Below are 12,212 nucleotides of genomic sequence, written 5' to 3' on the forward strand. Positions count from 1 at the left end.
ACAAAGAGAAAACACATCATTTATGTCACTTGCCTCAGCCAAACTATCCACTCCATGCCCCAATTTCCCAACCATTAGAATATGCAGGAAAGGGTGTTTTGGTATGTGGTGAGATCTCCTAGACAAAGAAGTGAACAGGATGTTAAAGTGGAGAATGTACTCACTGTTGTTATTAGTTTTGAAAATGGGATTAAAAGGGAAACGGCTAGTTGTGACAGTGAATTTGATTTAAATGGGAAATCTGAAACCAGGTTTGTATGTACATTTTTGAGGTGATGCCAGCTATTGTTACTGTACTTTGATTTTTAGGAGGAAGACAGTCAGGAGCTATGCTATACAATGTGCTGGGGGCTCTTGGAAAATCAAATACAGCAGAGGGAAATGGGATGCTGAAGTCAGGGGACAGCACTGGTTCTCCGACTGGCAGTGGCTATAGCACTGATGTATCAGAAGATAATCTGCCTCGTGATGATAAAAGTCCAACTTCAGACAATAATGGAAATTCAGCGTCTGATGATCAGGTAATAAATTAATTATGCTGAATAAATCCATTATAAATACCATTTAAGTGTATTAACAACCCTTTAAGATCATATTTCTGTGTTTGGTATAGAACTTCCAGCAGTTCTCGGTATTCTTGCAGGTGCAGGTACATCTGTTCCATGGGTATGATTGTAGACTGTAAAGGGATGTGCATTCATAAAGATTGGCAATCAAAAGTAGATTAGAAAGACAGTTGATGTAATTGTTTCAACCAGTGTTGCACAATGACAGTCAGTGAATTCAAGGTGCACATATTCTTAAACCTGAGGCTAAAAGCTCTTAAAGCTGTGAATTCTTTTGCGAACATAAAATATTAATTTAGCAAACAGTAAAGGTAAGAATGTGGAGTTTATATAAAATGTGCCTACAGCTAATACAACTCGTGAGTGAAACTACTCCAGTTGCCCCTGATGGAAGTACAATAACTTCTTCAGCAAGCATTAGTGACTGAGCAACAAGACACACAAAATGCTGGTGGAACACAGCAGGCCAGGCAGCATCTATAGGGAGAAGCGCTGTTGACGTTTCGGGCCGAGACCCTTCGTCAAGACTAACCGAAAGGAAAGATAGAAAGAGATTTGAAAGTAGTGGGGGGAGGGGAAAATACAAAATGATAGAAGAAGACCAGAGGGGGTGGGATGAAGCTAAGAGCTGGAAAGGTGATTGGCGAAAGTGATACAGAGCTGGAGAAGGGAAAGGATCATGGGACGGGAGGCCTCAGGAGAAAGAAAGGTGGGGGGGAGCATCAGAGGGAGATGGAGAACAGACAAACAACTAAATATGTCAGGGATGGGGTAAGAAGGGGAGGAGGGGCATTAATGGAAGTCAATGTTCATCCCATCAGGTTGGAGGCTACCCAGCCGGTATATAAGGTGTTGTTCCTCCAACCTGAGTTTGAATTCATTTTGACAATAGAGGAGGCCATGGATAGACATATCAGAATGGGAATGGGACATGGAATTAAAATGTGTGGCCACTGGGAGATCCTGCTTTTTCTGGCGGCCTGAGTGTAGGTGTTCAGTGAAACGGTCTCCCAATCTGCGTTGGGTCTCACAAATATATAAAAGGCCACACCGGGAGCACCAGACGCAGTATACCACACCAGCCGATTCACAGGTGAAGTGTCGCCTCACCTGGAAGGACTGTCTGGGGCCCTGAATGGTGGTGAGGGAGGAAGTGTAAGGGCAGGTGTAGCACTTGTTCCGTTTACAAGGATAAGTGCCAGGAGGGAGATCGGTGGGAAGGGATGAGGGGGACGTGAGGACAAGAGAGTCGCATAGGGAGCGATCCCTGCGAAAAGCAGAAAGGGGGAGGGGGAGAAATGTGTTTGGTAGTGGGATCCTGTTGGAGGTGGCGGAAGTTACGGAGAATTATTCGTTGGACCTGGAGGCTGGTGCGGTGGTAGGAAAGGACAAGGGGAACCCTATCCCGAGTGGGGTGGCGGGTGGATGGGGTGAGGGCAGATGTGCGGGAAATGGGAGAGATGCGTTTGAGAGCAGAGTTGATGGTGGACGAAGAGAAGCCCCTTTGTTTAAAAAAGGAAGACATCTCCTTCGTCCTGGAATGAAAAGCCTCATCCTGAGAGCAGATGCGGCGGAGACAGAGGAATTGTGAGAAGGGGTTAGCCTTTTTGCATGAGACAGGGTGGGAAGAGGAATAGTCCGGGTAGTTGTGAGAGTCTGTAGGCTTATAGTAGATATCAGTAGATAGGCCATCTCCAGAGATGGAGACAGAAAGATCAAGAAAGGGGAGGGAGTGTTGGAAATGGAGCAGGTAAATTTGAGGGCAGGGTGAAAGTTGGAGGCAAAGTTAATGAAGTCGACGAGCTCAGCGTGTGTGCAAGAGGCAGCGCCAATGCAGTCGTCAATGTAGCGAAGGAAAAGAGGGGGATGGATACCGGTATAGAGTTGGAATATGGACTGTTCCACAAAGCCAACAAAAAGGCAGGCATAACTGGGACCCATACGGGTACCCATGGCTACACCCTTGGTTTGGAGGAAGTGGGAGGAGCCAAAGGAGAAATTAATGAGCGTAAGAACTAATTCCGCTAGACAGAGGAGAGTGGTGGTAGAGGGGAATTGGTTAGGTCTGGAATCCAAAAAAAAGTGAAGAGCTTCGAGACCATCTCGGTGGGGGATGGAGGTATATAGGGACTGGACATCCATGGTGAAAATAAGATGGTGGGGGCCAGGGAACTTAAAATTATTGAAAAAATTCAAAGCACGAGAAGTGTCACGAACATAGGTGGGAAGAGATTGAACAAGGGGGAAAAGACAGTGTCAAGGTATGCAGAAGTGAGTTCAGTGGGGCAGGAGCAAGCTGAGACAGTAGGTCTACCTGGACAGGCAGGTTTGTGGATCTTGGGTAGGAGGTAGAAACGGGAAGTGCGGGGTGTGGGCACTATAAGTTTGGTGGCAGTGGATGGGAAATCCCCAGAGCTAATAAGGTTGGTGATGGTATAGGAGACAATGGCCTGGTGCTCCTTAGTGGGGTCATGATCAAGGGGTAAATAAGAGGAGGTATCAGGGAGTTGTCGCTGTGCGTTGGCCAGATAGAGGTCAGTAGGCCGGACAACAACAGCTCCCCCCTTATCAGCAGGTTTTAAAGTGAGGTTGGGATTGGTGTGGAGGGAGCGGAGAGCAGAGCGTTCGGAAGGAGTGAGGTTGGAATTGGAACAGGGTGTGGTGAAGTCAAGACGGTTGATGTCCCGTCGGCAATTAGCAATAAAGAGATCCAGAGCGGGGTGTCCATGAAGAGGAGGAGGGTTGAAGACGGGAGAAGGGGTCATCGGTGGGGGTAGGAGAGTCCTTGTCCAAGAAGTAATCTTCGAGATGGAGCCGGCAGAAGAAGAGTTCAGCGTCATGGTGTACGTGGAACTCACTGAGGTATGGGCAAAGGGGGAGAAAGGTGAGGCCCTTACTGAGGACAGAGCGCTCTGCCTCAGAGAGTTGAAGGTCGGAGGGAATGGTAAAGACCCGGCACGGATGAGAGATGGGATCAGAGAGGGGAGGGAGACTGGTGGTGTCGGTGGAGAAGGGAGGGTTGGGGTGAGAGGAAGATGGAGCCTCTGAGGGCCCAGGAGCTGACGATGGGATCTGAGGGAGAGGGGATTGCAGAGTGGTGATAGGGGAAGTGGAGATGGGAGTCACAATTGCAGCATGTGAAGACCCGGCCTGGAGTTCAAGGCTGGAGTCGCAGTCGGTGGTTACGCAATCACTTTGATGCTGTCCATGGTCGTTGGAACACACGGTGATGGCGCTGGAGTCCGGATTTTCAAAATGCCCTGGGTCGCTGGGGCAGCCGAGATCGACGGCCGAGGCCAATCCATGGCCGTTGGAACACGCGGTGATGGTGCTGGAGTCCAGGTTTTGAATATGCCCTGGATCGCTGGGGCAGCCAAGATTGACTACCAGGGCCAGGGACGTGATAGGAAGACCATGCTCTGGGGTCTGCAGATGGAAGATCTTGCGATCCTTGCAGGACATGATAAAGTCAAAGAAACGGCGATTGCACACATGGATCCGACGGAGGATGAAATAACGGACAGGTCCATTGCAGACGGGAAAAAAGGTGTCCCAGAGGCATGGAAGTGATTGTGAAAGGGACGCCAGGTACCTTCTCAAGGCAGAGAGTGTTGCGCTCAGAGCTCGACGGGAGAAACAACGGGAGGCAGAGTCAATTAAATGTGAGTACCTGGGATCCTCAGAAGGTCCAAATTGAGAAGCTCGAAAACAGATCCTGAAGCCAACTGGAGTCAGTTGGCTGCGGGGACACGTTCCAAGGAAGGATATATGGCGGGTCTGGGTCAAAATATGATCGAAAAGTTGAAGGGCCAAAGGAATTATAGTTGGGGAGCAGTGACTGATGATATTTACATTTTAATGAGTTGTGTAACATCACTTCCAGATACAGGATGTCAATCCATGGAAGTAATTAATGGCAATTGCGTAATCAACTCCATTCTGCCATAGATATTGATATTATCATAACCTGCCCTATTAAGAAATGTATGTAAAATCAAGTACAGTTAACTGCAAGTTTTCTATTCTACTATTACTATATTGGGTCTTGAAATTGCTATTTTTATCTTAAATTTTATTATTTGATGATACGTGAGCATAACTAGCAGGTTCAGCTTTTATTATCCATTCCCACCAGCACTCATGAAGATGGGGACGATCTTTCTTGAACTGCAGGAATCTGTGTTGAAGGTGATTCTGTCATTGCTGCTAGTTGGAAAGTAGTGTGATTTTGATCCATTGAAAATTGGCAATTTGATGGTGGAGATGGTCATGCTACTTTGCACCCTTTTAGATGTTTAAGCTGAGGATTTGAAAGGTGCTGCTGAACTAATACAGTGCCTGTTAGGTAGCACCTTGTAGGTTGCAGCAATGTGCACTGACAGCAAAAAAAAAATTGATGATTAAAACAGTAATTAATAGTAAAGTTACAGTTAGGTAGATTGTTTTGTCCTGAGGGCATTATATTTCTTGATTATTGCTGGAACTGCTCTCATGTAGAACACACCCAAAGTGGTTTCAAGACTTTGAGAAGATTGTAAGTTATTGAGGTTTGAATTGTTCACAAAAGATTGCATGTCATGTCTGTTGACTTGTATCCACTTTATCTAGATGATGTTAAAATAGATCTTTAGTTACATTATATAAGTAGGATAATCATATTAAGTTAACTGCCTGTCACTTTTAGAATAAAATTTCAAGTTTCAGATTAACAACTCATGATTATGAAAGAATGATACTAATTATTATAATTTTCAAACAAAATGCGTCAGTGAACAGCAACACAACACTTTATCCAAATTTTGATTAGCTCTCAAATTATGGAGCATAGACTTCAGCTGCTTCTGAGTGTTTTAAATTTTTATATGTTTGACCATTCTCCTACTTGAGACAAACAGGATCAAGTAATCTGTATAGTAAAGATGGCCAACGTTGCAGCAAAGATGAGGCGATAATTTGAAATTTTAGCATTTTGACTTTTATTTTGTTGCCTCTATTTGTTCAGGATGAAGGGGTTGAGTCTGATGACCTCAAGAAAGATCTTCCACTGATGCCACCACCCCCAGATTCCAGCAGCATGAAACTTACCATTAGTGAGATTTGGTTCAGCTTTGCCGCCCCAACCAATTTACATTCACAGGTTCAGATTTACTCCAGGTATGTGTCCCTTTATGTAAGGTAGTTCTACACGTGAAGGTCTCAATGGATAAGGAAAATCTTTCTTCCTAGATGCTCCTAAAGTTGAAATATTTGCTTATGAGTAACTTCGTAACATTGTAAATCTACTGACACCACCCTTGAAGATTTGTGGCCAGCAACGGGTACACTTTCTGCTAAACACTGATCATATGAGCATTTTGCTTTAACACCAAACAGATCCTTGGGATTCAAAACAAGCCCTACCCAGAAGCTGGAAAAGAGCTTGCAAAACCAGGTACCAGCTTCACTGGAGTTGTCCTTCACCTTGGCCACAGCAGTCAAAGACAAAGTCTCCCTGGCTAAGATGGAGTTGTCAAAGTTGTCTGACTAAGTATTTTGTATGTGTAACTTTCAGTTATTTAGGAATGAATAAAATGTTTTAAATTTAAAGAGACAATTAATTTGTTAAACTGCAAAAAACGCACATGGATATACTGAAGTCAGTGGAGAAGTAGTCACTGCCTAGTTTTATTGTGGATTTCCATTGTAAATTGTGGGGGAGAAACCTATGAAACCCCGCTGATTTCCTTGGCTGCATATGTCGAGGGAAGACACCCTCTGGTCCTGCCAAACTTGTGAGATTGAGATGTCTCTCTCACTCCAGACCCAGGTTTGTGTGGATGCTGTGTAATTTGCTACCCTGTTACAACTCAGTGCCAAGAAATGACAGACAACACACTGAATAGGACTAAAGGAATTATGTTTATGTTTATTAACTGAAGGGTTAATAAAAAAATAACAAAAAAGGCCCATTATAATTAAACAGTCAAATGTGCACAAATTGGGCTTATCGTAAACTTCCCTGTCACCCACGTACTAGACCGTCGGTCTGGACCATCTTCCGAACGTCGCTCACAATCCATCTCAAACAAGCATATCTCCCACTGGGTTGCACCCCACGACCGGTTCTCCCCAGCATCTTCTCTCTTCATCTGCTGCTGATCAAAAACTCCAAGACCAACCTTACTGTGCCTCACTTAAAAAAAATCCTTTCCCCAGTTCCACCATCCTAATTGGATGGCACAAGTTCTTCATCATCCCTTATTTTCAACAATAACTCAAACAGGCTGAAAGCAGAACAAACTGCTCTTATAGACTGCTAGATGAAATACCTACAGCATAACAGTAAAGAGTGAACCAAGGCATTATACCTACAACTTTGGACATGAAGGCCATTATTTTGGTCTCTTTCACTGGTCTAGCTGGACTGCTGAGGAGTGAAATGCCAGAGGGAAAAACAACAATGAGCATCTGACAGCAATTTCAAGATTGATTTGAAATCTGTACACCTGACGTTAGATTCAAAGTACATTTATATTCAAATTATGTGTACAGAATATAGCTCTGAGATTCGTCCTCCCGCTAACAGTGATGAAACAGAGAAACACCATGATTCTGTTTAAGAAAACATCAATGTGCGAAAAAGACCAGAGTTTAAAAATGGCAAAATGCAAGTGGGCAACACACAGAATATCAAACGACAAACCATGAGTCCTGTGCTCAGTTCATTGGGCCACTAGCCCACTGCAGGCCGCAGGGCAAAGAATTCTTTACTGAAGCACCCCAGACCGCATCAATCACTTGATCAAACCACTCAAAAACAACAAAAGAAAATGTAACCAGATGCCAGGAACACGTGCAACATAAACCTCAAAGCCCCATAATGAGTCCACAGCCTTTCCAATTGATCCTTGCAAAATGGATCCCATGACTCCCACACTTTCCTCAAGCAGCTCGTGAGAGGGAGAGGAAGACAATACCAAGCACCCAACGGTCTACTCGGCTCTAGTCCTTGTCGACTTCAACCTTGCTTGATATCTCAATTGGAGAAAAGAAATGGAGTTAATCATGGGCTCATGCACTGTGTTCAGGCTTGTAGACCTCCAGGCTACACACTCCACACTGAACTCCCTCAGAGATAGTAAAGTATCAGATTATTCAATCGGCCCCAAAACACACCATCGGCATGTAAGTCACAGATACCAATGACACGCAGATTGGTAGTAGAATCATATTTGAAAGAAAAGGTGGTAAATATAGTAGTTTTGTGAACTGTCTGCAAGATGTTGCTGTTCATCACATTGTTCGCTGGCACCATCAGTTATATGGGGAATATTCTCACAAATCCTTGCAATTATTGAGCTTCAGTTGTATAGTGTGAATATAATAGCTTCTGCAGGAGAATGTGTACCAGAGTTTCTTGCAGAAAGTTCACGAGAAGCTACATACACTTTGAACTTTGAGAGATTTGTCATGGCTAGAATCAATTCCTGCCTCAGCAAGGACATGGGCCCGCTACAGTTTTCCTATTGCCACAATCAGTCAACAGTGGATGCAATCTCACTGGCTGTCCAGATGACCTTAGATCACTTGGACTGTAGTGTTACCTATTGACTACAACTCAGTGTTCTACACAATCATATGGTCAATTCTAATTAACAAGCTCCTAAAACTAGGCCTCTGTACCTCCCTCTGCAACTGGATCCTTGACCTCTTCGCCTGGAGACCACAGTCTGTGTGGATCAAAAATAACATTTCCTCCTTGCTGACAATCAACACTGGTGCACCTCACGAATGTGTGCATCATCCACTGCTTTACTCTCTCTACACCCATGATTGCGTGGCTAGGTACAGCTCAAACGTCACCTATAAATTTGCCAATGACATAACTATTGTTGACAGAATTCTAGATGGTGATGAGATGTATAGGAGTGAGATTAGATCAGCTAGTTGAGTGGTGTTGCAGCAACAACCTTGCACTCAGTAAGACCAAGGATTTCTGGTGCATCAGCATTTCCATGATTAGTCAGCCTCTTGAATTTGATCTTGTAATTATGTCCTCCAAAAAACAGAGCCCATTCATGCTGGTGGTGTTAGTGGAATAATCTTCTGTGCATTGAAAATGGATAACAGTGGTGGTTGATGATCACGAATGAGGGTAAACTCTCCCATGCAAGTACTGCTTAAAACATTTTATACCCCAAACCAAACTAATTTTTCTCTGTATCGGTAAAGGAAGGTGAAGCAAAAGTAATAGGGCATTCATTTCCATCCCTCATAAAACGTGACATGACTGCTGAGTACAGTGTCTGACATCACCGTTTTCTTTGTTTTTAGGAAAGCTACTTCGCACTACTTGGTCCATTTCTTCCCAATCTGTAATACTGAGTTCAAGGGGTTGACTGCAGTAGCCAGGTTTGGCAGGAACCTATTATAGTAATTGACAAATCCTAAAAAGGACACAGCTGTGACAAATCCTTTGACCTTGGTGTGACCACAATAAGTGATGCTTGTTTTAAAGAATCCACACTTGTTGCATCATGCTCTGAGACCATAACCTTTTAACCTTTATAACACTGTCTTGAGATTTTGGGAGTTTTCCTTGTCATCCTCACTGGTAACAATGAAGTCATCCAGGTAACACTGAGTGCCTGGGCAGCCTTGCTACACCTGGTCCATAGCTTTCTGCTAGAGTGCAGGTGCAAATGCTTCTACAAAAATAAGCCTTTTATGGCAATATAGCTCTTTGAGAGTGTTCATGATGAAAAACACCTGTGATTCTCATTTTGTCTCCATCTGTAGGTAGGTCTCAGCTAAGTCCTCTTTGCTGTAGTGTTTTCCTCCAGAAAGGTTTGCTAAGATATCCTGAGCAGAGGGTATTGATCTACTTTCAGTACTAGGTTGATTGTGACCTTAAAATCACCACAGATCCACCTGTTCTTCGTTACTGTGGCCACTGGTATTGCCCATGGGCTCCACTCAACCTTGCAATCTTTGAAAGAATTCCTCCAGCCTCTCTGTGATCTAACTTACTGCCTACTTCATCACAGATTGTATAAGGAGCCGGGCGGGCTTTGTTGAACTTGGATGTAGCATTTTCATTTAACATTATTTTACCCTTGTTAAGAGTTTTCTAAAGCCATCCTGTCGCTGTGGCAACATCCAGTACCTTAATTCACTTTCAGCTGACTCCATTTCAGGGAATGTGGCATGCTAATAGTAAATGGATATCCAATCAAGTTGTACTTGTCTCAGCCTATCATGGTCCACAGTGCTGGCCCTCCTGTTTTAACCTCATACAAGCCCAGTGGGGCTTGTTGGTTGCTGTATTTCACTTTTATGAATGTCATTCCCACAGGAGTTATCTTTTCTCCAGTATAAGTTCTCAGTTGGATATCTGCAGACTTCAGTCCAGCATCTTTCAAATGCTGGTCAAATTCATTTTGTGGAATGACTGAAACAGCCAAACCAGTGTCCAATTCCATTTTGGTTAATTTGCCATTCATTTCTTTTGTAGGCCATATTGTTTGCATCCTGTTAATTTTCACATTGTAACTCTCAAGGTTGTCCAATCCTGTGTCACTCTCATCATTAACAGATTTTTCACCAACAGCGTGTCTTGAAAACACAATTTGACTTATCTTTTTCTCTTCCTGGTGCAGTCCATTTATTTTTGTCTGACTGATATGCTCTTTGTTCTGTACGTGTCCTACTTTGTTGCATTTTCTGCAAGTTTTGCCTTTAAACCTGCATTGATCTGGTGTATGTGAGCCCCTGTCACAATGGTAACACAATTTGTTCAGCAAGGCAGGTTTCCGTCTAGGCTTCACAATATTGTTCACGCTCACTTTCATTCCTGACTGCAACTCATTTGTGTCTCTGATTGCTGTTTCCATTGATATAGTGATTTCAACTTCTCCTTTAAATGTGAATTGTGCTTCAGTTAGGAATCAACTTTGAATGCTTTCTTGTAAGTTTCCACAAATTAAATGATCTCTCAGTGCATCATTGAATTGACAATCTTCTGACAGCTTCTTCAAATCAGCCGTGTAAGCTGATAGGGATCCTGTTCATGTCAACTTGTGGAGAAAGTTTGTTCTGACTGTAAACCCCAGACTCCATGTAAATTCTTCTCTTCTGTCCTTGGAAGGTTGGGCTTTAAATTCAGCATTTTCATTATCAAGTTCTTTTACCATCTTGCTATATCATTACTGCCCTCTGAAAACTTTGACCCACCTATCTTAGGAGCCATGAATTGGAGAAGGCAGTTATTGATGATTTCACCATCACATTCAATATGTAGCAAACCCTTTGGTTGAGTGAGGTAAATGGTATTCAAAATTCAGGGCTTAAGTCATAGCATAAAACACATGACAGTCATGACCCTTGCCCCCTTATTATAATCCTGAAACAAAACTACTTGTAGCAATGAGTCTTCACAAAATCCCCAAATATACGCGAAGGATAAATGAACCAATATTGAGGTGTGTTCCCAAGTCAACATCCTCAGCATTGAGCTGTAATTACTCTCAGTCGGCAAGCTTTCCATGCCACATTGTTGTGAATAAGACTCTGAAGTTGATACTGCGTTCTGAAATTTTTCATTGAAAGACATTACCATATGAAATTCTTTTGCAAGAGGAAAATAAATTAACAATGTGGTGAAAGAAAAAATGCAAAACCTTCATTGGCTCCTGGAATTCATTTCCTCACATTTGTGAGACTACAAAAAAAAATTGCCCCTCACATCTCCTTTGAAGTTACCTCCTCTCACCTTAAATGCATGCCCTCTGCTATTAGACATTTCAATCCTGGGGAAAAGATGCTGTCTGTCTATTCTATGTATGCCTCTCATAATCTTATAAACCTTTATCAGATGTCCCTTTGCATCCGCCTCGCCAGAGAAAACAACCCAGGTTAATCTAACTTCTCGTTCTAGCATATCCTCTCTAATCCAGGCAACATCCTAATAAACCTGCATCTTCTCCAAAGCCTTGACATCTTTAATATAATGGGACAACCAGAAATGTATACAATGCTCCAGATGCAGCCCAACTAGAATTTCATAAAACTGCAACATATCTTCCTGACCTTTGACCTCAGTGTCTCAATTAGTAAAGGCAAGCATGCCATATGCCTTTGTAACCACCCATCAATTTGTGTAGCCAAGTTCATAGCTCAGGGAGCTATGAACTTGTATGCCAAAACCCTCTGTTTTTCAGCATTGCTTAGGGGTCTTGCCTTGGGATTTTCTTTAATTCTACTTACCAAAAAATGCTTTGCATACTTTTCCCTTTTTTGAATAAATTCAAGACATCTATTGGCATCATGAGTTCTCTTACCTTGCCATCTTCGTTCTTCCTTCTGACTGGAACATGCCTGTCCTGTACTCTGTACAGTTATTCTTTAATCACCCTTCGCATGATGGATATGGACTTTTCCAAAAACAGCTGTTCATAGTTTACTCTCCCTAATTCCTGCCTAATGTGCTTATTATTTTGGTCACTGTTTTATAACTGCTCACCTACTGAATGCTTGGTTACCTGACCAGGCTCATTGCCTAACACCAAGTCCAGTACAATCCTTCCTCTTGTTTGACTATCTACATATTGATTTAAGAAACCCTCTTGGGTGCACCTAACAAATAATACCCCATCTAAACCTCTTATA

General features: G+C 43.1%; 1 protein-coding gene across 1 annotated transcript in view; it reads left to right on the top strand.

The window, feature by feature from the left end:
• kiaa1109 (KIAA1109 ortholog) overlaps nucleotides 1–12,212 on the top strand; it is a 418,633-nt gene that overhangs the window by 247,181 nt on the left and 159,240 nt on the right. The window contains exons 37-38 of the mRNA XM_059965080.1: nucleotides 310–521; nucleotides 5,569–5,720. Coding sequence (XP_059821063.1) covers nucleotides 310–521; nucleotides 5,569–5,720 — 364 coding nt within the window. The remainder of the gene's footprint in view (nucleotides 1–309; nucleotides 522–5,568; nucleotides 5,721–12,212) is intronic.

The sequence above is a fragment of the Hypanus sabinus genome, chromosome 3 (genome assembly GCF_030144855.1).
Source record: "Hypanus sabinus isolate sHypSab1 chromosome 3, sHypSab1.hap1, whole genome shotgun sequence".
In the NCBI taxonomy this organism is placed as follows: Eukaryota; Metazoa; Chordata; class Chondrichthyes; order Myliobatiformes; family Dasyatidae; genus Hypanus; species Hypanus sabinus.